Here is a 21,896-nt window from a genome sequence, read left to right on the forward strand (position 1 = left end):
AAAAGGAGTTAGATGTAGTCCTTACTATTAGGGGGATCAAGGTGTATGGCGAGAAAGCAGGAATGGGATACTGAAGTTGCATGTTCAGCCATGAACTCATTGAATGGCGGTGCAGGCTCGAAGGGCCGAATGGCCTACTCCTGCACCTATTTTCTATGTTTCTATGTTTCTATATGTGGAACATTCTTTGTTCCACTCCTACTCAGGTCCTCTCCCTCACCTCTTTTTCTGGTAATATTGATGACTGTATTGGTGGCGTTTCCTGCTCGCGCCCTGAACTAGAAAATTTCATTCACTTTGCATCCAATTTCCACCCTTCTCTCACTTTCACATGGTCCATCTCCGACTCTTCCCTACCCCTCCTCGACTTCTCTGTCTCCATTTCTGGGGATAGGCTTTCGACCAGTATACACTATTAGCCCACTGACGCCCACAGCTACCTGGACTACACTTCCTCCCACCCCGCATCCTGTAAGGACTCCATTCCATTCTCCCAGTTTCTCCGTCTCTGTTGCATCTGCTCTTACGACGTGTAAGGGGTTCTCAGGGGAGTGTTGTTGTGCCTTGGGTGTCTCTCTCTGGGCTTCTGCCCTCACAGCTTATGCCTGGCCTGTGAGGTACCCTGAGTGCTGCAAGAGCACTCATGGAGAGACTGTGTCCACAGCTTATGAAGGGGGTTTTTGAGACTCGTGCGTCCCCACAGCTTATGCCTAGCCTGTGAGGCACCTGTGAGTGTCAAACACTCCTAACCCCTTCTTCCCTAGCCTGTGACACACAGTTGAGCGTTTTCGAGGCACTCCTAGCTTCCCTTACACTGTTCTGACATAAGACTCACGATCAGGAGATGTAATACAATAGAACTGAGACGAGGTGATTCCAAGAGGAACTTAGGCTTCCAATTTATTTGACAAGGTGTATCTCAACAAACAGCAATACACCAACAAAACAATCCCCCTAAATCCCACTAAACGGACACAACAAAAATCTTTACACAAGTTTTGCAGTACAATGCCCAACCTCCCAGCTTTCCTGGCCTGAGTTGGGAGTTCAGGGGACCAGAAGTTATACTCACTACTGTGCCTTCTGCAGTCTGGTGGTTTATTTCTTCTATCTTCGGTGTCTTCGGACACTGGTTTTCCTTCAGTGTCAAGAGGCTTGCTGGTTGTTGGATCACGAGGGCAGGGAACCACCCACACTACGTCAGAAACCTCTTTTTATAGCCAGATTATCCTGTCCGCCTCTCCTGCTGAAATCGATTCTTCCCATTGGTGGGCTTTGTGATTTTGAAAAATGCAGCAGTTTTAGATTATTGCGGGTTTTTTCCACTGATGTTAACCTACTCAAGGTTTGAGTGGGTGTTGATTGCGTTGGCCTCCTGTAGCCATTGTGTAGGCCCTTGGGTTGTTTTGGGTTCCCTAGTTTTCTGAAGGTCTGCATAATTTCCCTCCAATTCAGTTTTCTCTAACCTACTCAAGGTTTGTGTAGGGATTGATTGGGTTGGCCTCCTATAGCCATTGTGTAGGCCCTTGGTTTGTTTTGGGTTCCCTAGTTTTCTGAAGGTCTGCATAATTTCCTTCCATAGTGTAAACATGGGGAAGACAATAGCCCAATAATGGCGATGGGTCAGTCCCACAGTTTTCAAGCAAGTGCTCTCCCATTGGCTTGAAAGCCCCGTGCTTCGGGCTGACTCTGTCCCACCATTGGCCCTCTGGTGTCCTCCCCCGTCCAATCACTGCTCTGCCAAGGTCAAACCGTCTCGGTTTCAATTCACAGCACATACCGATCCCACAGCCTTTTTCCTTCTGGGTAAAATGAGGGGGTTTCCGTCCTCCCCTACAGACGCCATCTTTCACACTAATGCCTCTGATATGTCTTCCTTTTTTCTCAGCCGAGGATTCCTCTTGACCGTGTCTGTTCTATTTCCCACACCCCTGCTTTCACCCCTTCCCCTCCCTCTCAGAACCACAACAGGGTTCCTCACCTTTCACACCACCAGCCTCCACATTCAACGGATCATCCTCTGTCATTTCCACCACCTCCAGCGTGATCCCACCATCAATCACATCTTCCCTTCCCCTCTCAGCATTATGAAGGGATTGTTCCCTCCCCAACACCCCCTCCCCATGGCACCTTCCCGTGCAAGCACAGGAGATGCAACACCTGCCTTTTTACCTCCTTCCTTCCCATTATCCAGGGCCCCAAATAATCCTTGTACTTCTTTCAATTTGGTATACTGTATTCGCTGTGCACGATGTGGTCTCCTTTACATTGGACAGACCCAAACGCAGATTGTGCGACCGCTTTGCAGAACACCTCCGTTCAGTCCATAAGTGTGACCCTGAGCTTCCGGTCGCCTGTCACTTTAATTCTCCACTCCACTCCTATATCTCCATCCTCGGACTCCTGCACTGTTCCAATGAAGCTCAATGCAAGCTAGAGGAACAGCACCTCATCTTTCGTTTAGGCACTTTACAGCCTTCTGGATTCAACCTCACATTCTACAATTTCAGAGCATAATCTCTGCCAATCTTTGGTTCTCTTCAACCACCCAATCTTATGTTTTTTTTGTCTCCCATGTCAGCTGGTCATTATTCTGCCATTCATACCCAACCTGGACTAAACCTTTTTCTAATTTCTGCCATTACCATTTCAATTCGGCCCATCATCCCTTTTGTCTCTCTAATCTCTCCTGCCTTCCACCCTATTTTGTTCTTTCTTCCCCTCCCCCTTTCAGTGCTCCTTCAGAATGTTGTTCTTGACAGTCATCGACCAGAAATGTTAACTGTTTTTCTCTCTACAGATGCTGCCTGACTCAGAGATTTCCAGCATTTTCTGTTTTTATTTCAAATTCCAGCATCCACAATATTTTGCTTTTGTAATGGTGATTTTGGGACTGATAAAGAAATTCTTTTTCATACGAGGAGTGTTCAACATGTAGAATAATCTTCAAGATAAGATAGTGGAAGTAAAAAGCATGGAATCATTTAAGTAGCAATTAAACTGCCGCCATTAGGTGTCCATTGGTGAATTTGAGGCCCTCCCCTCAACACCCAGCGCGTCTTGGTCACATGATTCTGGCGCGTGCTCCTTCCGGTTCATCTCACACTTTGACCTTTGTAGGAAGTTGATGTTCCTCGGCTCTGGTATGGGCCGTACCACCACGACACTTTGTAGATTGCAGAGATGTCGTGTAAATCCAAAAGGAATTATGACGAAATTGATTGATGATTAATTGAAAACCCAAATCATTTCCCTCTGCCATCGAAGACTATTGGTGCTTTTTGTTTTAGAGTTATGGAAACAAGTCGTGCTCCCCCGCAGCGTTTAGCGATTTGGTGCCTCCCTCTTCAGGCGCCGCGGTTGAAATTTGAAAAGTGGACGAGGAGCGCGCGGAGAGGCGGGTGAGTGAGTGAGATTATACACCTCCCGGGGAGTGAGTGAGTGAGTGAGTGAGTGAGTGAGTGAGTGAGTGAGTGAGTGAGAGTGAGAGAGAGAGATTATACACTTCCCGGGGAGTGAGTGAGAGAGAGAGAGAGAGAGAGAGAGAGATTATACACTTCCCGGGGAGTGAGTGAGTGAGATTATACACCTCCCGGGGAGGGAGGGAGGGAGTGAGTGAGTGAGATTATACACCTCCTGGGGAGTGAGTGAGTGAGATTATACACCTCCCGGGGAGTGAGTGAGTGAGTGAGAGAGATTATACACCTCCTGGGGAGTGAGTGAGTGAGATTATACACCTCCTGGGGAGTGAGTGAGTGAGATTATACACCTCCCGGGGAGTGAGTGAGTGAGATTATACACCTCCCGGGGAGTGAGTGAGTGAGATTATACACCTCCTGGGGAGTGAGTGAGTGAGATTATACACCTCCCGGGGAGTGAGTGAGTGAGATTATACACCTCCCGGGGAGGGAGGGAGTGAGATTATACACCTCCCGGGGAGTGAGTGAGTGAGATTATACACCTCCTGGGGAGTGAGTGAGTGAGATTATACACCTCCCGGGGAGTGAGTGAGTGAGATTATACACCTCCCGGGGAGGGAGGGAGTGAAAGAGATTATACACCTCCCGGGGAGGGAGTGAGTGAGTGATTATACACTTCCCGGGGAGTGAGTGAGTGAGATTATACACTTCCCGGGGAGTGAGTGAGAGAGATTATACACTTCCCGGGGAGTGAGTGAGGGAGATTATACACCTCCCGGGGAGGGAGGGAGGGTGTGTGTGAGAGAGAGAGAGAGAGAGAGAGAGAGTGAGATTATACACCTCCCGGGGAGGGAGGGAGTGAGAGAGAGAGAGATTATACACTTCCCGGGGAGTGAGTGAGAGAGATTATACACCTCCCGGGGAGTGAGTGAGTGAGTGAGAGATTATACACCTCCCGGGGAGTGAGTGAGAGAGAGAGATTATACACCTCCCGGGGAGTGAGTGAGAGAGAGAGATTATACACCTCCCGGGGAGTGAGTGAGTGAGTGAGAGAGAGATTATACACCTCCCGGGGAGTGAGTGAGTGAGATTATACACCTCCCGGGGAGGGAGTGAGTGAGAGAGAGAGAGATTATACACTTCCCGGGGAGTGAGGGAGGGAGATTATACACCTCCTGGGGAGTGAGGGAGGGAGATTATACACTTCCCGGGGAGTGAGGGAGGGAGATTATACATCTCCCGGGGAGTGAGGGAGGGAGATTATACACTTCCCGGGGAGTGAGTGAGAGAGAGAGAGATTATACACCTCCCGGGGAGTGAGGGAGGGAGATTATACACCTCCCGGGGAGTGAGGGAGGGAGATTATACACCTCCCGGGGAGTGAGGGAGGGAGATTATACACCTCCCGGGGAGTGAGGGAGGGAGATTATACACCTCCCGGGGAGTGAGGGAGGGAGATTATACACCTCCCGGGGAGTGAGGGAGGGAGATTATACACCTCCCGGGGAGTGAGGGAGGGAGATTATACACCTCCCGGGGAGTGAGGGAGGGAGATTATACACCTCCCGGGGAGTGAGGGAGGGAGATTATACACCTCCCGGGGAGTGAGGGAGGGAGATTATACACCTCCTGGGGATTGAGAGAGGGAGTGAGTGAGCTTATACACCTCCCGGGGTGTGAGGGAGGGAGTGAGGGAGATTATACACCTCCCGGGGTGTGAGGGAGGGAGTGAGCGAGGGAGATTATACACCTCCCGGGCAGGGAGCGAGGGCCGGAGATAATACACCTCCCGGGCAGGGAGCGAGGGCCGGAGATAATACACCTCCCAGGGTGTGAGGGAGGTTACACACTTACTGGGGAGGGAGGGAGGGAGGGAGATTATACACCTCCCGGGGAGTGAGGGAGGGAGTGAGTGAGGGAGGTTATACACCTCCCGGGGTGTGAGGGAGATTATACACCTACTGGGGAGGGAGGGAGGCAGTAAGGGAGGTTATACACCTCCCGGGGAGTGAGTGAGGGAGATTATACACCTCCAGGGGAGGGAGGGGGGGGGGAGGTTATACACCTCCTGGGGAGTGAGTGAGGGAGATTATACACCTACCTGGGGAGTGTGTGAGGGAGGGAGGGAGTGAGTGAGGGAGATTATACACCTACCCGGGGAGTGAGTGAGTTATTGAGGGGGGTTATACACTTCCCCGGGGTGGGAGGGAGGGAGGGAGTGAGTGAGTTATTGAGGGAGATTACACACCACCCTGGGGTGGGGGTGCGTGAGGGGAGATTATATACCACCCCGGTGTGGGTATGTGTGTGTGTGTGTGAGGGAAGGGTAATTATACACCACCCTGGGGTGGGTGTGAATGAGGGGAGATTATACACCACCTCAGGGGGGGTGGGGTGTGTGTGAGAGAGGGGTAATTATACACCACCCTGGAGTGGGTGTGAATGAGGGGAGATTATACACCACCTCAGGGAGGGTGGGGGTGTGTGTGTGAGACAGGGGTAATTATATACCACCCTAGGATGGGTGTGAGACGAGGGTAAGAAAGAAAGACGTGGATTTATATAGCACTTTTCATGACCACCGGACGTCCCAAAGTGCTTTACAGCTAATGAAGTTCTTTTGGAGTGTAGTCACTGTTGTAATGTGAGAAACGAGGCAGCCAACTTGTAAACAGCAAACTCCCACAAACAGCAATGTGATAATGACCAGATAATGTTTTTTTTGTTGTGTTGGTTGAGGGATAAATATTGGCCTCGCCACCTGGGATGCTCTTTGAAATAGTGCCATGGGATCTTTTACGCCCACCTGAGAGCAGATGGGGCCTCAGTTTAATGTCTCATCCGAAAGATAGCACCTTTGACAGTGCAGCACTCCCTCAGCACTGCACTGGTGTGTCAGCCTAGATTTATGTGCTCAAGTCCCTGGAGTGGACCTTGAACCCGACACCTTCTGACTCACAGCTGCCACAGAGCCACAGCTGACATTGTGGGGGATGAGGGAGGAGTAGATCAGATGAGGGAGGGATATGTGAGATGAGGGAGGGGTACGTGAGATGGGGGGGGGGGAGATGAGGGAGGGGTACTTGAGATGAGGGCGAGTTGAGGGAATGGGGTTGAGGGGGCGGGAGGAGATGAGGGAGGGGTACATAACATTGGGGGGAGATGAGGGACGGTACGTGAGTTGGGAGATGGGTAGATGAGAGGAGGGAGTTGGGGGGGGGGGAGATGGGGGAGGGGTACATGAGATGGGGAAGATGATGGCGGGGTATATGAGGGGAGTAGTAGATGGGGAGAGGTAGATGAGGGAGGGATGGGTTAGATGAGGGAGGGGGAAATCGAGAAGGTGGGAGTGGGAGATGAGAAGGGGGAGGTGGGGAAGAGGAGGAGGAGGAGGAGGAGGAGGAGGAGGAGGGGGGGGGGAAGAGAGAGGAGCGCGTGGCGGAACAGCAGGAGAGGGGAGATTATATATCACCCCATGGTGGGAGAGAGATTGTACATCATCCTGGGGTGGGAAAACATAAGAAATAGGAGTAAGACAAGACTATTTGGCCCCTCGAGCCTGCTCCGCCATTCAATAAGATCATGGCAATCTGATCCTGGCCTCAACTCCACTTCCCCGCTCGCTCTCCATAACTCTTGACTCCCTTATCGTTCAAAAATCTGTCTATCTGCACCTTAAATACATTCAATGACCCAGCCTCCACAGCTCTCTGAGTTAGAGAATTCCCAAGATTCACAACCCTCAAAGAAGAAATTCCTCCTCATTTCTGTTTTAAATGGGCAGCCCCTTATTCTGAAACTATGCCCCCCCCCCCCATGTTCTATATTCCCCCACTAGGGGAAACATCCTCTTTGCAGCTAACCTGTCAAGCCCTTTCAGATTATTCGTTTCAATAAGATCACCTCGATATGGGCTTCTAAACTCCAATGAGTATAGGCCCAACCTGCTCAACCTTTCTTCATATGACAACCCCTTCATCTCAGGAATCAATCTCGTGAACCTTCTCTGAACTGCCTCCAATGCAAGTATATTCTTCCTTTAATAAGGAGACCAAAACTGTACACAGTGCTCCAGGTGTGGTCTTACCAACGTCTGTACAGTTGTAGCAGGACTTCCTTATTTTTATACTCCATCCCCCTTGCAACATTCCATTGCCTTCCTAATTACTTGCTGTACCTGCATGCTAACGTTTTGTGTTTCATGTACAGGGACCCCCAGATCCCTCTGTACCACTGGATTTTGTAATCTCTCCCCATTTAAATAATTTGTGTTTTTATTTTTCCTACCAAAGTGGATAACCTCACATTTTCCCACATTATAGTCAATCTGCCAATTTTTTGCCCACTCACTTAGCCTATCTGTATCTTATTATAGATTCTTAGCGTCCTCCTCACAACTTGCTTTCCCACCTATTTTTGTATCATCAGCAAATTTGGCTGCATTAATATAGATTGTAAATAGTTGAGGCCCCAGCATTGATCCCTGTGGCACCCCACTAGTTACAGTTTGCCAACTTGAAAATGACCCATTTATCCCGACTCTCTGCTTTCTGTTAGTTAGCCAATTCTCTATCCATGCTAATATATTACCCCCCAGCCCCGTGAGCTCTTATCTTGTGCAGTAACCTTTTATGTGGCACCTTATCGAATGCTTTCTGAAAATCCAAATACATGACATCTACTGGTTCCCCTTTATCCACCCTGCTCATTACATCCTCAAAGAACTCGAGCAAATTTGTCCAACATGATTTCCCTTTCATAAAACCATGCTGACTCTGCTTGACTGTATTATGATTATTCTAAATGTCCTGCTACTTCCATAATGATGGACTCCAGCATTTTCCCAATGACAGATGTTAGGCTAACTGGTCGATAGTTTCCTGCTTTCTGTCTCCCTCCTTTCTTCAATAGGAGTGTTACATTTGCGATTTTCCAGTCCGCTGGGACTTCTGCAGAATCCAGGGAATTTTGGTAGATTACAACTAATTAAGACCCTAGGATGCAGGCCGTCAGGTCCAGGGGACTTGTCCACCTTTAGTCTCAATAGTTTGCCTAGCACTTTTTCTCTAGTGGTAGTGATTGTTTTAAGTCCCCAATTGCCCTATGATTATCAATATTTGTTCAAAGTCTCTGCCATTTTTCTGTTTCCCATTATTAATTCCCCAGTCTTATCCTCTAAGAGACCAACGTTTACTTTAGTTACTCGCTTCCTTTTTATATAAATTGAGAGATTGTACATCACCCCGGGATGGGAGGAAGATTGCACATCACCTCAGGGTGGGAGAGAGATTGTACATCATCCCAGGGATGAGCACCCAGGGGTGGGGGAGAGATTATACATCACCCCAGGGGTGGGAGAGAGATTGTACATCACCCCAGGGTGGGAGAGAGATTGTACATCACCCCAGGGTGGGAGAGAGATTGTACATCACCCCACGGTGGGAGAGAGAGGGTACATCACCTCAGGGTGGGAGAGAGATTGCAGCGGATAGGACGGGGGAGAAAGGAGAGCAGCGGGTAGGAGAGGGGAGAGCAGCGGGTAGGACAGGGGGAGAAAGGAGAGCAGCGGGTAGGACGGGGGGGGAGAGGGGAGAGCAGCGGGTAGGACAGGGGGAGAAAGGAGAGCAGCGGGTAGGACGGGGGGGGAGAGGGGAGAGCAGCGGGTAGGACAGGGGGAGAAAGGAGAGCAGCGGGTAGGACAGGGGGAGAGGGGAGAGCAGCGGGTAGGACGGAGGGGAGAGCAGCGGGTAGGACAGGGGGAGAAAGGAGAGCAGCGGGTAGGACGGGGGGGAGAAGGGAGAGCAGCGGGTAGGACAGGGGGAGAGGGGAGAGCAGCGGGTAGGACGGGGAGAGGGGAGAGCAGCGGGTAGGACAGGGGGAGAGGGGAGAGCAGCGGGTAGGACGGGGGGGAGAGGGGAGAGCAGCGGGTAGGACAGGGGGAGAGGGGAGAGCAGCGGGTAGGACGGGGAGAGGGGAGAGCAGCGGGTAGGACAGGGGGAGAGGGGAGAGCAGCGGGTAGGACGGGGGGAGAGGGGAGAGCAGCGGGTAGGACAGGGGGAGAGGGGAGAGCAGCGGGTAGGACGGGGAGAGCAGCGGGTGGGAGAGGGGAGAGCAGCGGATAGGACGGGGGGAGAGGGGAGAGCAGCGGATAGGACGGGGGGAGAGGGGAGAGCAGCGGGTAGGGAGAGGGGAGAGCAGCGGGTAGGGAGAGGGGAGAGCAGCGGGTAGGACAGGGGGAGAGGGGAGAGCAGCGGGTAGGACAGGGGGAGAGCAGCGGGTGGGAGAGGGGAGAGCAGCGGATAGGACGGGGGGAGAGGGGAGAGCAGCGGATAGGACGGGGGGAGAGGGGAGAGCAGCGGGTAGGGAGAGGGGAGAGCAGCGGGTAGGGAGAGGGGAGAGCAGCGGGTAGGACGGGGGGGGAGAGGGGAGAGCAGCGGGTAGGGAGAGGGGAGAGCAGCGGGTAGGACGGGGGGGAGAGGGGAGAGCAGCGGGTAGGACGGGGGGGGGGGAGAGGGGAGAGCAGCGGGTAGGGAGAGAGGAGAGCAGCGGGTAGGACGGTATCTTGCTCAAGAGCAGAAACTCGCGTGCAGCTTCAGGGAGTTGTGAATGCACTGATCAATGTAACTACATTAGATCTAAATTGGTTTGTGTGCATTATGTTTTCTATTTATGGTCCTGTAATAGCTCATCTTTATCTTGCTTTGATTTACATGTGATTAAAGCAACATGTTGAATCTGTTTCAATTTGCTTAAAGCAGATTGTAACACTGTAACCACCATGTCAAACCTCTAAATTCTGCTTCATGGTTTGCCATGCATAGTGGACAATACAACCTTTTAGGAAGGCATTAACCATTAACCATAGGAAGGCGAATGGAATGTTGGCCTTCATTGCGAGAGGGATGGAGTACAAAAGCAGGGAGGTCCTGCTGCAACTGTATAGGGTATTGGTGAGGCCGCACCTGGAGTACTGCGTGCAGTTTTGGTCACCTTACTTAAGGAAGGATATACTAGCTTTGGAGGGGGTACAGAGACGATTCACGAGGCTGATTCCGGAGATGAGGGAGTTACCTTATGATGATAGATTGAGTAGACTGGGTCTTTACACGTTGGAGTTCAGAAGGATGAGGGGTGGTCTTATAGAAACATTTAAAATAATGAAAGGGATAAACAAGATAGAGGTGGAGAGGTTGTTTCCACTGGTCGGGGAGACTAGAACTAGGGGGCACAGCCTCAAAATACGGGGAGCCAATTTAAAACCGAGTTGAGAAGGAATTTCTTCTCCCAGAGGGTTGTGAATCTGTGGAATCCTCTGCCCAAGGAAGCAGTTACGGCTAGCTCATTGAATGTATTCAAGTCACAGATAGATAGATTTTTAACCATTAAGGGTTACGGGGAGCGAGCGGGTAAGTGGAGCTGAGTCCATGGCCAGATCAGCCATGATCTTGTTGAATGGCGGAGCAGGCTCGAGGGGCTAGATGGCCTACTCCTGTTCCTAATTCTTATGTTCTTATGTATGTTCTTATGTTCTCACAGGAACTGTCTGTTGTTGATTAATTGAAAAATTGCTTATTTCCTTCTGTAGATAAATCACAAATCTGTAGTTCTATATGAGACCCCTGTTGAAATGCCATTTAAAAAATGTAAATGCCTACAAGTTTGATCATAGTTGTTACTGTCAAGAAAACTTGTAATATGAATTGATTCTCATGTTATGAGGGTGAAGCAAGGATTGTATTGATCCTAAAATAGTTACTTTGGCCTGCCAAGTAGAAGGTGTATTCCAGTTGTCTTGTGTCCACCAAACACATTGCAGTTCTGAAAGCTTTAAATGTCGTCGTTTGTCTACCTGAGATGAGTGAGTCATCATAGGCAGTCCCTCGGAATCGAGGAAGACTTGCTTCCACTCCCAAAGTGAGTTCTTTGATGGCTGAACAGTCAGATACGAGAGCCACAGACCCTGTTACAAGTGGGACAGACATTCGTCGAGGGAAAGGGTGGGTGGGGCTGGTTTGCCATGTGCTCCTTCTGCTGCCTGAGCTTGACCTCTTCATGCTCTTTGCGTTGAGACTCGAAGAGCACAACACCCTCCCGGATGTATTTTCTCCACCTCGGGCGGTCTGCGGCCAGGGTCTCCCAGGTGTCAGTGGGGATGTCGCACTTTACCAGGGTGTCCTTATAACGTTTCCACTGTCCTCCTTTGGCTCATTTACCATGAAGGAGCTCCGCATAAAGCATTTGCTTAGGGAGTCTCATATCTGGCATGCGAACTATGTGGCCTGCCCAGCGAAGCTGATCGAGTGTGGTCAGTGCTTCAATACTGGGGATGTTAGCCTGGACGAGGACACTGATGTTGGTGCACCTGTCCTCCCAGGGGATTTGCAGGATCTTGCGGAGAAATTGTTGGTGATATATCTCCAGCGACTTGAGGTGTCTTCTATACATCGTCCATGCCTCAGATCCATACAGGAGGGCGGGTATTGGTACAGCCCTGTAGACCATGAGCTTGGTGGTAGATTTGAGGGCCGGGTCTTCAAACACTCTTTTCCTCAGACGGCCAACGGCTGCACTGGCGCACTGGAGGCAATGTTGAATCTCCGTATCAATGTTTGCCTTTGTTGATAAGAGGCTCCCGAGATGTGGGAAATGGTCCACGTTGTCGAGGGCCGCGAGGTGAATCTTGATGATTGGAGGGCAGTGCTGTTCGGCGGGGACAGGCTGGTGGAGGACCTTTGTCTTACGGATGTTAAGCGTGAGGCCCATGCTTTTATATGCCTCAGTGAATACTGGTGATCTGTCCAATGCCAGATCTTGGACTGCGCTCCAGTTCCTGTGAAAAATCTCTTGTACAGGTTCTAAACAAATGAGGGCCACATAGGAGGAAATTTTGTGATCACGGAGGCAGGAATGATTCCTCATCTTTTGGTCTGAACGTGTGCCGATAACCATCATTCAATCATTTCAAATGCCCAATTGCCGAAAGTTAGCTTTGATCATGATTTGCTGCAGAGTCAGTCCAGCTCTTTGCAGTTGGATCTTTCATGCCTAGCCGCAGCAAAGTTTGGCCAATTCTCAAAGCAATTAAACATTTTTTATTAGCCATCCCAAAATTCAAACTTTTTGCTAGACTAGTAATACTCTAAAAGTTCAATCTTAGAAAAATATTTCTAGCATTACTCCACCTGGGCACCTACAGAAAATGTATTTTATGAATTTTTTTTTATATTAGTGTTTCACCTCTTCAGCACCATTCTTTGCCCTACCCCAAACCTCCAGAATAACAATAATATTCCACATAAGCATGATTATGTCCCTTTTCTACCACATTTGACTGAAACAAATTATACTTTGTACATTGAAACCCCCTCCCTCATTAACGTACATCAAAGATGGAAAAGGTTTAATCAATCTTTTTAAAATGTCCACAGTATCTGATTCCTGTGTACTAGTGGAAAACTGCTTTCACACTCCATGCCTTCAACTGATTTTTTTAAGCATATTATTTTAATGTGGTGAGAGTGATCTGATAACATGGCCTGAATATCTTAGCGTATATGGACTCTATCCGTTATTTAATTCCCTGCTATGTACTGGTGTGAAACCTTTTTAATGCTGTGAACAATTTGCTATAGATCCATGGATGACTTCAAAGAAGATGCACAAAGTCAGCTGAATGAAAAGTTAAATGAAACCAGGATCAAATTTTCAAGTTTGTGGGAAAACTATAATCCAACAGGATTTAAACTGAGATACCGAGAATCTTTAAAAATCATAAGAGGTACAGTCTACAGATTGTAATTATATCTACTATATATGAAAATTAAACTGAATAATTATAAATATTGTAAAATTTAATAACTGAAATGAAGGTGAATAGAAAGGCACAATGTTCTATACACATTGAAACTGCTTGTACAGATTGAACCTCTGTGGTCCGGGACATTCTAGTCTGGAAACATCTGTGGTTTGGCATTAGTTTGTGGGGGAAAAAAAACAATTTTAGGACTTGTATGATTTTTCTCCCAAATTGCTCGCAGCAGTGTCCAGGCTAAAAATCTATCTGCTGACGGGAGTTTCCGATTTTGCACAGAATAAGTTAAAGGTGCAGTCGGACGCTTTTGGTTGTAACTCTAGATGTCGAATCGATTGGACAGGTCGGTGATTCTGGAGGAATTCTGCCGGTTGTACGGCAACTGTTCGGTCAGCAGGCCACTCCGCCCATATATACAGCGGAACCTGGCGAGAGGAGCAGAGGACGGAGAGCTTGAGCCGGGGGATGTGCTCTCAGCAACCACTGTCACTCCCTACCCAGTGAAGAGGACATGGGGTCAATGGCAGCTGTCGCCATCATTGTGCAGATGGTCAGGAGGGGGGGAACGGGTCTGGGCCGGAGCCACCAGTTTTTTTTAGCTTGATCCCGCCTTGCATTTTTCCTTTTGAAAAAAAAATCCTGGTGGTTATTTAGGGCGAAGCCCCGAGGTGGCTGCTGACCCCTGATTGAGAACCCCTGTGCCAGATAATGGGTACTAGGAGCTGCTATTAACTCGCATAGTGAACTCTACAAATTCACCAGAGAGTCATATGCCGCTACTGTTCTGGGAGCTGAAGTTGATGACTTTGGCCATCCCAATGCTTAGCTGGAGGAACTTATGGTTCATCCAAAATTGGATGCCAGTTAAGCAGTCCGATAGTACTGAAGTGGTGGAGGAGCCGAAAGGTGATGGAGATGTAGAGCTGTATGTTGTCGGCATGCACATGGAAGCTGATCATATATCTGTGAATGATGCCAGCATGTTGATGAGGAATAGGCGCACCAACGTTAGTGTCCTCGATCAGGCCAACATCCCCAGCGTCGAAGCACTGACCAAACTCTACCAGCTCTGTTAGGTGGGCCACATTGTTCGCATGCCTGACACAAGATTCCCAAAGCAAGTGCTCTACTTGGAACTCCTACACGGCAGGTGAGCCCCAGGTGGGCAGAGGAAACGTTTCAAGGACACCCTCAAAGCCTCCTTGATAAAGTGGAACACTCCCACCGACACCTGGGAGTCCCTGGCCAAAGACCGCCCTAAGTGGAGGAAGAGCATCCGAGAGGGCGCTGAGCACCTTGAGTCTCGTCGCCGAGAGCATGCAGAAAACAAGCGCAGGCAGCGGAAAGAGCATGCGGCAAACCAGACTCCCCGCCCACCCTTTCCTTCACGACTGTCTGTCCCACCTGTGACGGACTGTAATTCCCGTATTGGACTGTTCAGTCACCTAAGAACTCACTTTTAGAGTGGAAGCAAGTCTTCCTCGATTTTGAGGGACTGCCTATGAGGAATAGGCTGGGGTCAAGGATGGATCTTGTGAGAAGAGAAGCCAAGTTCAACATGAACTTGTTTTTTGCGATCTCTATCTGATGATTCGCATCAGGTTTCTGTTTCTATTTTCAAGGAACTTGCTTCACAAGTTGGTTCAGAGCATATCATTTTAGTAGCCATTTTTAAGATTGGCCACTGCAGTCACAAAATTGTAATTAATATACCAAATAATCCAAAAGTGCCTATTGAAAATATTAATTATAGAGCATTGTGTTAACAACAAAAAATAATGGCAAATTAAGAGCTACAATGGGCCTCTAATAGAAGAAAGAAAGCGCCTTTCATGACAACTGGACGTCCCAAAGCGCTTTACAGCAAATTAAGTACTTTTTTTTTTAAAGTGTAGTCACTAATGTAGGAAATGCAGCTGCATTATATATTTATGTTTATAAACTCTCCCTTTTGCTACATATGCTTCTTTTTAGCTGTTCTTATATCTAGAGTTAAAAGTCCATTACCACATGCAGGTACACAAAGTACGTTGTGGAATTCTGTTAAAAGCTTAGGTTGGGTTTAATTTACAATATTTAAATAATGTTCGAATGTGTGGTACTGCACTTTAGTACAGTATTGCAACATTATCATTTTTCGAATGGCTAATTTTCTAACCTCTGCAGAGATATCCTAATTGTTGATTCTTTTACAGACAGATGCATAGAAATATATGAAGAGGAGAAACAGATGTGTGAAAAGGTCCAATTAACCAAAAAGGGTATTTTTTTAATGCTCTACTTTACTGCAGTTCTGTATTTCAATTTGAAACAACTCACCACTAATAGGAAATGACACTTTTCTTGCAGTTATTGCTGAGCAGAATGCATTCATAGAAAAAACACAGGCAGATCTACAGCGTACAAAGAAAAATTTTGAAAATAATGAAACACAAAAGCAGGAAGTGTTAGAAAAGATCAAGAAGCTGAAGGAAGGACTTTGGCAAAAACAGGAATGTATGTATGATGTTATTTGGAGGGGGCGGGGAAGAACGGGTAACCTGATCACTTTTTAAGTCAAATAATATTGGTTCAGACAACAACTGTAAATTAGTCCAAATTGCATATGTAACAGTATATATAAAATGTGAAACTGTTGGCTATCAAGAATTTAGTGAGGTCTGACATTCTTCATTCTAATGACAGTTTTATAAATATTTGAAACTATTCTTTTTTTTCTTGAAAATTGGTGATATTTTTTAGCCATGAAAATAATTAGTTCTTCATCCATAAATAGTAATTTCTACACAAAAGCAAGAAAATAAAGCAAAGCTGAAGGAATTATATACATCTGCAGAAATGTTCAAGAAGCGAATGGGACTGGAAATTCGAAAGGTGCAGGGTAAGAATAAGGAATATCTATTTATAGAAAAAAGACTTGTACCTTGAGTTGCAAAGCTGCCAGTAATTTATCCTTAAAATCCATACCCAGATTTTAAAACATTTTAGATTAATGTTTTTGTACAAAAAATGTTGTCTCCAAATATGTCCAGTATCTTTAGCCCTTTGTTTTAATTTCTACTTTGCCCGTTTAGTTTAGTCTAATGCTAATTTAGTCCAAGCTAGTTTTCTAAATCTGTTTTCTGACTTTTTAAAATAATAATTGACTTCAAATATTTTTATTTTTTATTTAAAAAAAATAGAACATTTCTGAATCTTCCCAGGTGCATTAACTTTGAAAGCTAATAATACTGTGTCACATGCATCAAATTAAAATGCACTTGTAGATCTGGAAAACAAGTCACAAAATTGCAAGCAAAGAATATTTTGTAGTTTACAAACAGTACGAGTTGAATCTTTGAATCAAATTTTTGAATTATTCTTTGTGAATGTATATTTTTAGAATTTACTATGTGTTTTTTGGTGTGAAACTAATTTAATAATTCTTCAAAAGGGGAACAACTGCAATTTATCTTCAGATCCATCAGCCATAAAAATCCTGAGCAGCCATTTACATTCCTGCTGAAATTCAATGAAGAAGGAAATTATCAAGGTATGGCTTTTTTGAAAACGGAGATGTATAACCTTAAGAGCATAAGAAAACATGCACCGAGGGAAGATAATTTGAGCCCATCAAGCCTTCTACTTTCACAAACCATGTACAATCTACTCTGTCATGGAATTTATCCCACTTTAATCTTCTGTGAGACAGTTCTGCATAAAACCTTCCTGGTCTCCAAAGGTAACAAGCAATCCTCACATCTCCAACATTCATTCCTGGCCTATTGAGCTCCAGACAACATTACTTCTACCCTTTTGCCTCAGCAGCATAAGAACCATTGTGTCCCATGGGATATTTAATATTTTCAGTCTGTACATATACTATCATCAGCAATGCCATCACAGCTACATATTTATCCAGCACCTTTTAAAGGTGTCTTGCCCTCAGCATCTTTTGCTAAAAGTTTGTTCCACAGGCCCACCACTTTGTAAGTGCAAAAGGAAGAGGATTTCTTCCAGTGTTTAGCCATGTTAACTTTAACCCTGTGATCTCTCATAATATGCTCACAATCGGTCAGAGTCTGTTTGCTTCTATGACATCTGTATCTCATTGGTAGTTCAACTGAACACTACCTAAGTGGCTGAAGCTGATCAAAAGACATTTTTTAGAACAGTTGTATGTACTAAGGCTTACAGCCTTGCTTGGAGTAAAGTAATCAAAGTTTTGCCGTTGACCTCATCAGTGGAAACATGATCATACAAAAACGTAGGACATGGCAGGGGATAGGTAACCGGTCCGTGTGCAGATCAATACAAAACTTGTACAGTCAATTAAATGCAACTTGAAAAATTGTGACTGCTTATTACAGTAATGAAGCACAAGTCAAAATTATATAATTTGATCTACATTTTAAATTCCTAAACTGAGTTTAAAATCTAAATATAGGTTGTAAAGTAAGCACATTTTGAATGGAGGTATAAACCCAGTGTAAATGTAAATTAAATGAAACTGCGCAGGTGTTGCAGAGCCACAGAAATTCTCCCAACTTGCCAATTTAAAATAATATTTGGTCTCTGGGTATGTATTTATTGTTCATCCCTAGTTGCCCCGAGGGCATCAACAACAACTTCTAATTATATAGCGCCTTTAATGTAGTAAAATGTCCCAAGGTGCTTAATGGGTGCGTTATCAAACAAAATTTAACACTGAGCCACATAAGATATTAGGGCAGATGATCAAAAGTTTGGTCAAAGAGGTAGGATTAAAGGAGGAAAGGGAGGTAGAGAGGTGGCGAGGTTTAGGGAGGGCATTCCAAAGCTTGGGGCTTTTGCAGCTGAAGGCACTGCCACCAATAGTGAAGCGAGTAAAATTGGGAATGCTCAAGAGGTCAGAGTTCGAGGCGAGCAGATAGCTCAGAGAGTTGTAGAGCTGGAGGAGATTGCAGAGATAGGAAGGGGTGAGGCCGTGAAGGGTTTTGAAAACAAGGATGAGAATTTTAAACTCGAGGCGTTGCTTAACTGGGAGCCAATGAAGGTCAGCAAGCACAGGGATGATGGGTGAATGGAACTTGATGCAAGTTAGGACAGGGACAGCAGAGCTTTGTATGACCTCAGTTTTACGGAGGGTAGAACGTGGGAGGCTGGTCAGGAGTGCATTGGAATAGTCAAGTCTAAAGGTTAAAAAAAGGCATGGATGAGGGTTTCAGCAGCCGATGAGCTGAGGCAGTGGCGGAGTCGGGCTATGTTCCGGAGGTGGAAATAGGCGGTCTTAGTTATGGCACGGATATGTGGTCGGGAGCTTATCTCTGTCAAATACCACACCAAGGTTGTGAACAATCTGGTTCAGCTTCAGACAATTGCCAGGGAGAGGAATGAAGTCGGTGGTTATGGAATGGAGTTTGTGGCAGGGATGGAAGAAATTTACTTATTTCGTTGGACAATGGTGGAGAGGCGTTGGAGGAGGACAGTGGTCAACCATGTCAAAGGCTGCAGACAAGTCGAGAAGGATGAGGAGGGATAGTTTACCTTTGTCATCGTCACATAGGTATAATTTGTTACTTTAACAGCCGTTTTGGTACGGTGGCAGTGCGGAAACCTAATTAGAGGGATTAAAGCATGGAGTTCCGGGCGACAGCACTTTCAAGAACTTTGGAGAGGAAAGGAGGGTTGGAGATGGGGTGGTAGTTTGCAAGGATGGTAGGGGTCAAGGATTTTTTTTTTGGAGGGGTGATGACTGCAGATTTGAAAGAGAGGGGACAGCACTTGAGGAAAGAGAACTGTTAACAGTATCAGCTAACATGGGAGCCAAGAAGGGAAGTTGGGTGGTCAGCTGTTTAGTGGGAATAGGGTCATGGGAGCAGGAGGTGGGTCTCATGGACAAGATGAGCTCGGAGAGGAGAGGGCATGTGGGAAGAGTCAAGCACACAATGTGGACTGCAGCCATATGTTGGCCAGACTAGGTAGGGGTTGCAACATCCCTTCCCTGAAGAACATAGTGAAACAGTTGTATTTTTTCAACAATCCATGAGTTTCATAGTAATGTATTATAGTGCTAGTCCACAAATTTCTTGGATTCACTTTCCCATTTTGCCATGGTGGGATTTTGAACTCATGCTGCTGGTCCAGTGAGTTTTTTGCGATCCATACAGAAACGAGCTCCTACCACGTTGCTTGTACAACAATATTATAGACAGCGTTTGTTGCAAATGTATCGATTTCCATTAGCTAACATCTGTTTTCCTTTGCCCTTAGTCACATCATGTGAACCGCCACTAGAATGTATGCCTCTGCTGCAGGAAAAACTCAAAGAAACCAACAATTTCTCTGCATTTCTTGCAAATATCAGGAAAGCTTTTACTACATTAGTATAACTCAAAGTTGCATTCCTGGTTTTTATATTTAGTTAGGGAGTGTACTTTTCCCTTACTGTTAAATTGCCATATCTTGGTGTCTGGCTGTGTAAAATAGTATTCTTCTTGTAGCCTTAGAAAATCTGTTGTGTTCCTCCTTGTTTATATCTGTTTCTCTATTAGAGACTGTTGGTTGTATTATTTTGCTTGCTGTACATGAATATAAATGAACAATATGCAAATTTGTCAGCCACTAATTACGTTTCCACCATTTCTGACTTGAACACAAGATGCCCTGCATGTCATAAGTTTGCTGTAGTTATGATTAATGAACATTTTCTTCATCGGCAACCTTTTATGTACAAAGTGTTTCTGTTTAATTTTTTTGATGTTGAGATAAACAGTTGCCATTAGAATATCAGTAAAATAATGGTAGCATTAGTTGGGCCTATGGCTTCATTCTTCTCCACTAATTCTTGGGCCACTGCTTGGCATCCATTTGTGTGTCTATGTGGACCACATTAGGATGTTTTACTACATTAATGGTGCCACAGAATGCAAGTTGTTGTGGATAGTGGTGTTGAAGTGACAGATTAGATATTCCATAAGCTAGAAATACCACAACTGGATCATGCATGAAATAACCCTCGATAGGGAAAATAGTGTTGCTATCTGTTCTTTCTCGAAGTTGAGAGCGCATGGCTATAATCAGGCCACTTTGTATACTATTTCCACAAGAATGCAGATAAATGTAGAGTATTGTAATGTTTCAAATTCTAATTATGTTGGTAATTATATGAGCTTCTTCAGTTAATACTGACTTTGGCTGTCACTCTAAATTAACCTGTTCTCATTCATATATATATTCATATACATTTATGCAGGTTACTTATGTTTTGTTTCAACAGTGGGAGTTGTTGAATGGTGCTCAAATAATCTCTGAATTGATTAAAATAAATGCAACTGAGGCACAAAAATGTTTCCAAGTAAACAGAATTAATGGAGTGATATTTTTCATAAGTGTGACTCTTTTGTGATGGAATTTGGATAACAACTGTCAAGACGAGATTGGCATGTTTTTAAAGCATCTTAACAGCTTTGCATGTTTTCAGAATGATAAAAGAAAAGACATGCGTTGGATATAGATGACTGCCAGTTAAAGATTTGTACTAATCCTGCTCTCTGTACTTAAGGATCATGTGCTCATGAATTCAGAGCAGGCATATGCCAATAATGGGCCATAATTTACTGTAAAAACAACAGTGAGGCTAGCAGCACTCATATGCCATTTGGACAGCAATTTCAGGAGAGCGCAGGTGCGCAGTTAGATGTGTAAATCAGAAGTTGCTGCCCCAGATGTGCCCCTCCTCTGTAAGCTTCTCGAAAACGGCATCTAGCTGTCAGGGAAGTGTATTGAATGTCTGAAGTTCTTGTACCTACATGGCAGATACAAACTAAACTCGCAGAAAGTTAGGACTGGTCCACTTCAGTCTAAGTACACTTTTTAATGCCGTGGTAAGTCTTAATTACTGCCAAAAAACCTCTGATGTTGAAAATTAATTTTTACAAATATGACATCTCATTCCTTCAGATTTTAACTGTTGGAGATTTTTTTTTACATTTTCTTTGTCCATCTCTCTCAATCTAATTTTTTTGCTATCACTATTCTAACTTGCACTGTTCAATCCTTCAATCGGATTGGTTAAGGAGACACAGTTGCTTGCCGTGTTTACACAGGTTTCAGATGCCCTGTAGAGGGTGCCATTTCCCTCTTTCCCTTACAGTAACTTCCAGTGCAAAAGATCATAGAAATCAAATGAGCTGGGTCATTTGTTTGCGGTTACAGTAAAATCTGGCCCAATATGTTTGTTTTTAGTGCACATGCAATACATTATGACAGCACATTCATAAGATGAAACGGTCTTGGTCCAAAACGTGAATGAACTTTTTGATTTTAAAACCTGCTGCAAATCCACATTATTGTCACACCACCTTGTCTTCATCCAATAATCAGTGACCCCATGGGTTTGTACTAGTTCATGCCTCTGTTGAACTACTTTTTCTCACTTGCGGTAATTCCTCTATGTAGGTAGCTGGGAAAATGCCCTTCCTTCCTCGCAAGCTGCCAACCCACCATCCAGTCACATCCTTCTTGTGAATGATAAGTATGTCACCTACAGAGAAAAAATAAACAAAGTCAGAACTCAGTATAATATTCTCTGGTCATTGATTTGTGCAGTTAGTAGTCGCTGCTGTCCTGTCCTGTCCTGTGCTCTTGCTTCCACTGTTGCATCAAGTGTGATCAACAAACTGAACATTGCACTGTTCAATCCTGAG

At 45.8% G+C, this 21,896-nt stretch overlaps 2 protein-coding genes across 3 annotated transcripts in view; one reads left to right on the top strand and one right to left on the bottom strand.

The window, feature by feature from the left end:
* Window positions 1–3,125: 3,125 nt before the first annotated feature.
* spc25 (SPC25 component of NDC80 kinetochore complex) lies at window positions 3,126–21,772 on the top strand. Its single transcript, XM_070875508.1, has 7 exons — window positions 3,126–3,401; window positions 13,052–13,197; window positions 15,426–15,491; window positions 15,580–15,726; window positions 16,007–16,111; window positions 16,664–16,762; window positions 19,462–21,772. The coding sequence occupies exons 1-7, from the start codon at window positions 3,295–3,297 to the stop codon at window positions 19,578–19,580; spliced, it is 789 nt and encodes a 262-aa protein (XP_070731609.1). The 5' UTR covers window positions 3,126–3,294; the 3' UTR covers window positions 19,581–21,772.
* nostrin (nitric oxide synthase trafficking) overlaps window positions 19,325–21,896 on the bottom strand; it is a 44,066-nt gene continuing 41,494 nt past the window's right edge. For both annotated transcript variants that reach the window (XM_070875507.1, XM_070875506.1), the window contains exon 16: window positions 19,325–21,733. In XM_070875507.1, the coding sequence (XP_070731608.1) occupies window positions 21,597–21,733 (137 nt within the window). In that variant the 3' untranslated portion in view covers window positions 19,325–21,596. The remainder of the gene's footprint in view (window positions 21,734–21,896) is intronic.

This window comes from Pristiophorus japonicus, chromosome 3 (assembly GCF_044704955.1).
Source record: "Pristiophorus japonicus isolate sPriJap1 chromosome 3, sPriJap1.hap1, whole genome shotgun sequence".
Classification (NCBI taxonomy): domain Eukaryota; kingdom Metazoa; phylum Chordata; class Chondrichthyes; family Pristiophoridae; genus Pristiophorus; species Pristiophorus japonicus.

Bases quoted from the DNA above. Each gene is read 5' to 3' on its own strand.
- spc25 (XM_070875508.1), top strand. From the start codon at position 3,295: ATGGAAACAAGTCGTGCTCCCCCGCAGCGTTTAGCGATTTGGTGCCTC. The intron at 3,402-13,051 runs GTGAGTGAGTGA...AATTTGCTATAG, and splicing joins AGGAGCGCGCGGAGAGGCGG to ATCCATGGATGACTTCAAAG. The intron at 15,727-16,006 runs GTATGTATGATG...ATCCATAAATAG, and splicing joins ACTTTGGCAAAAACAGGAAT to TAATTTCTACACAAAAGCAA.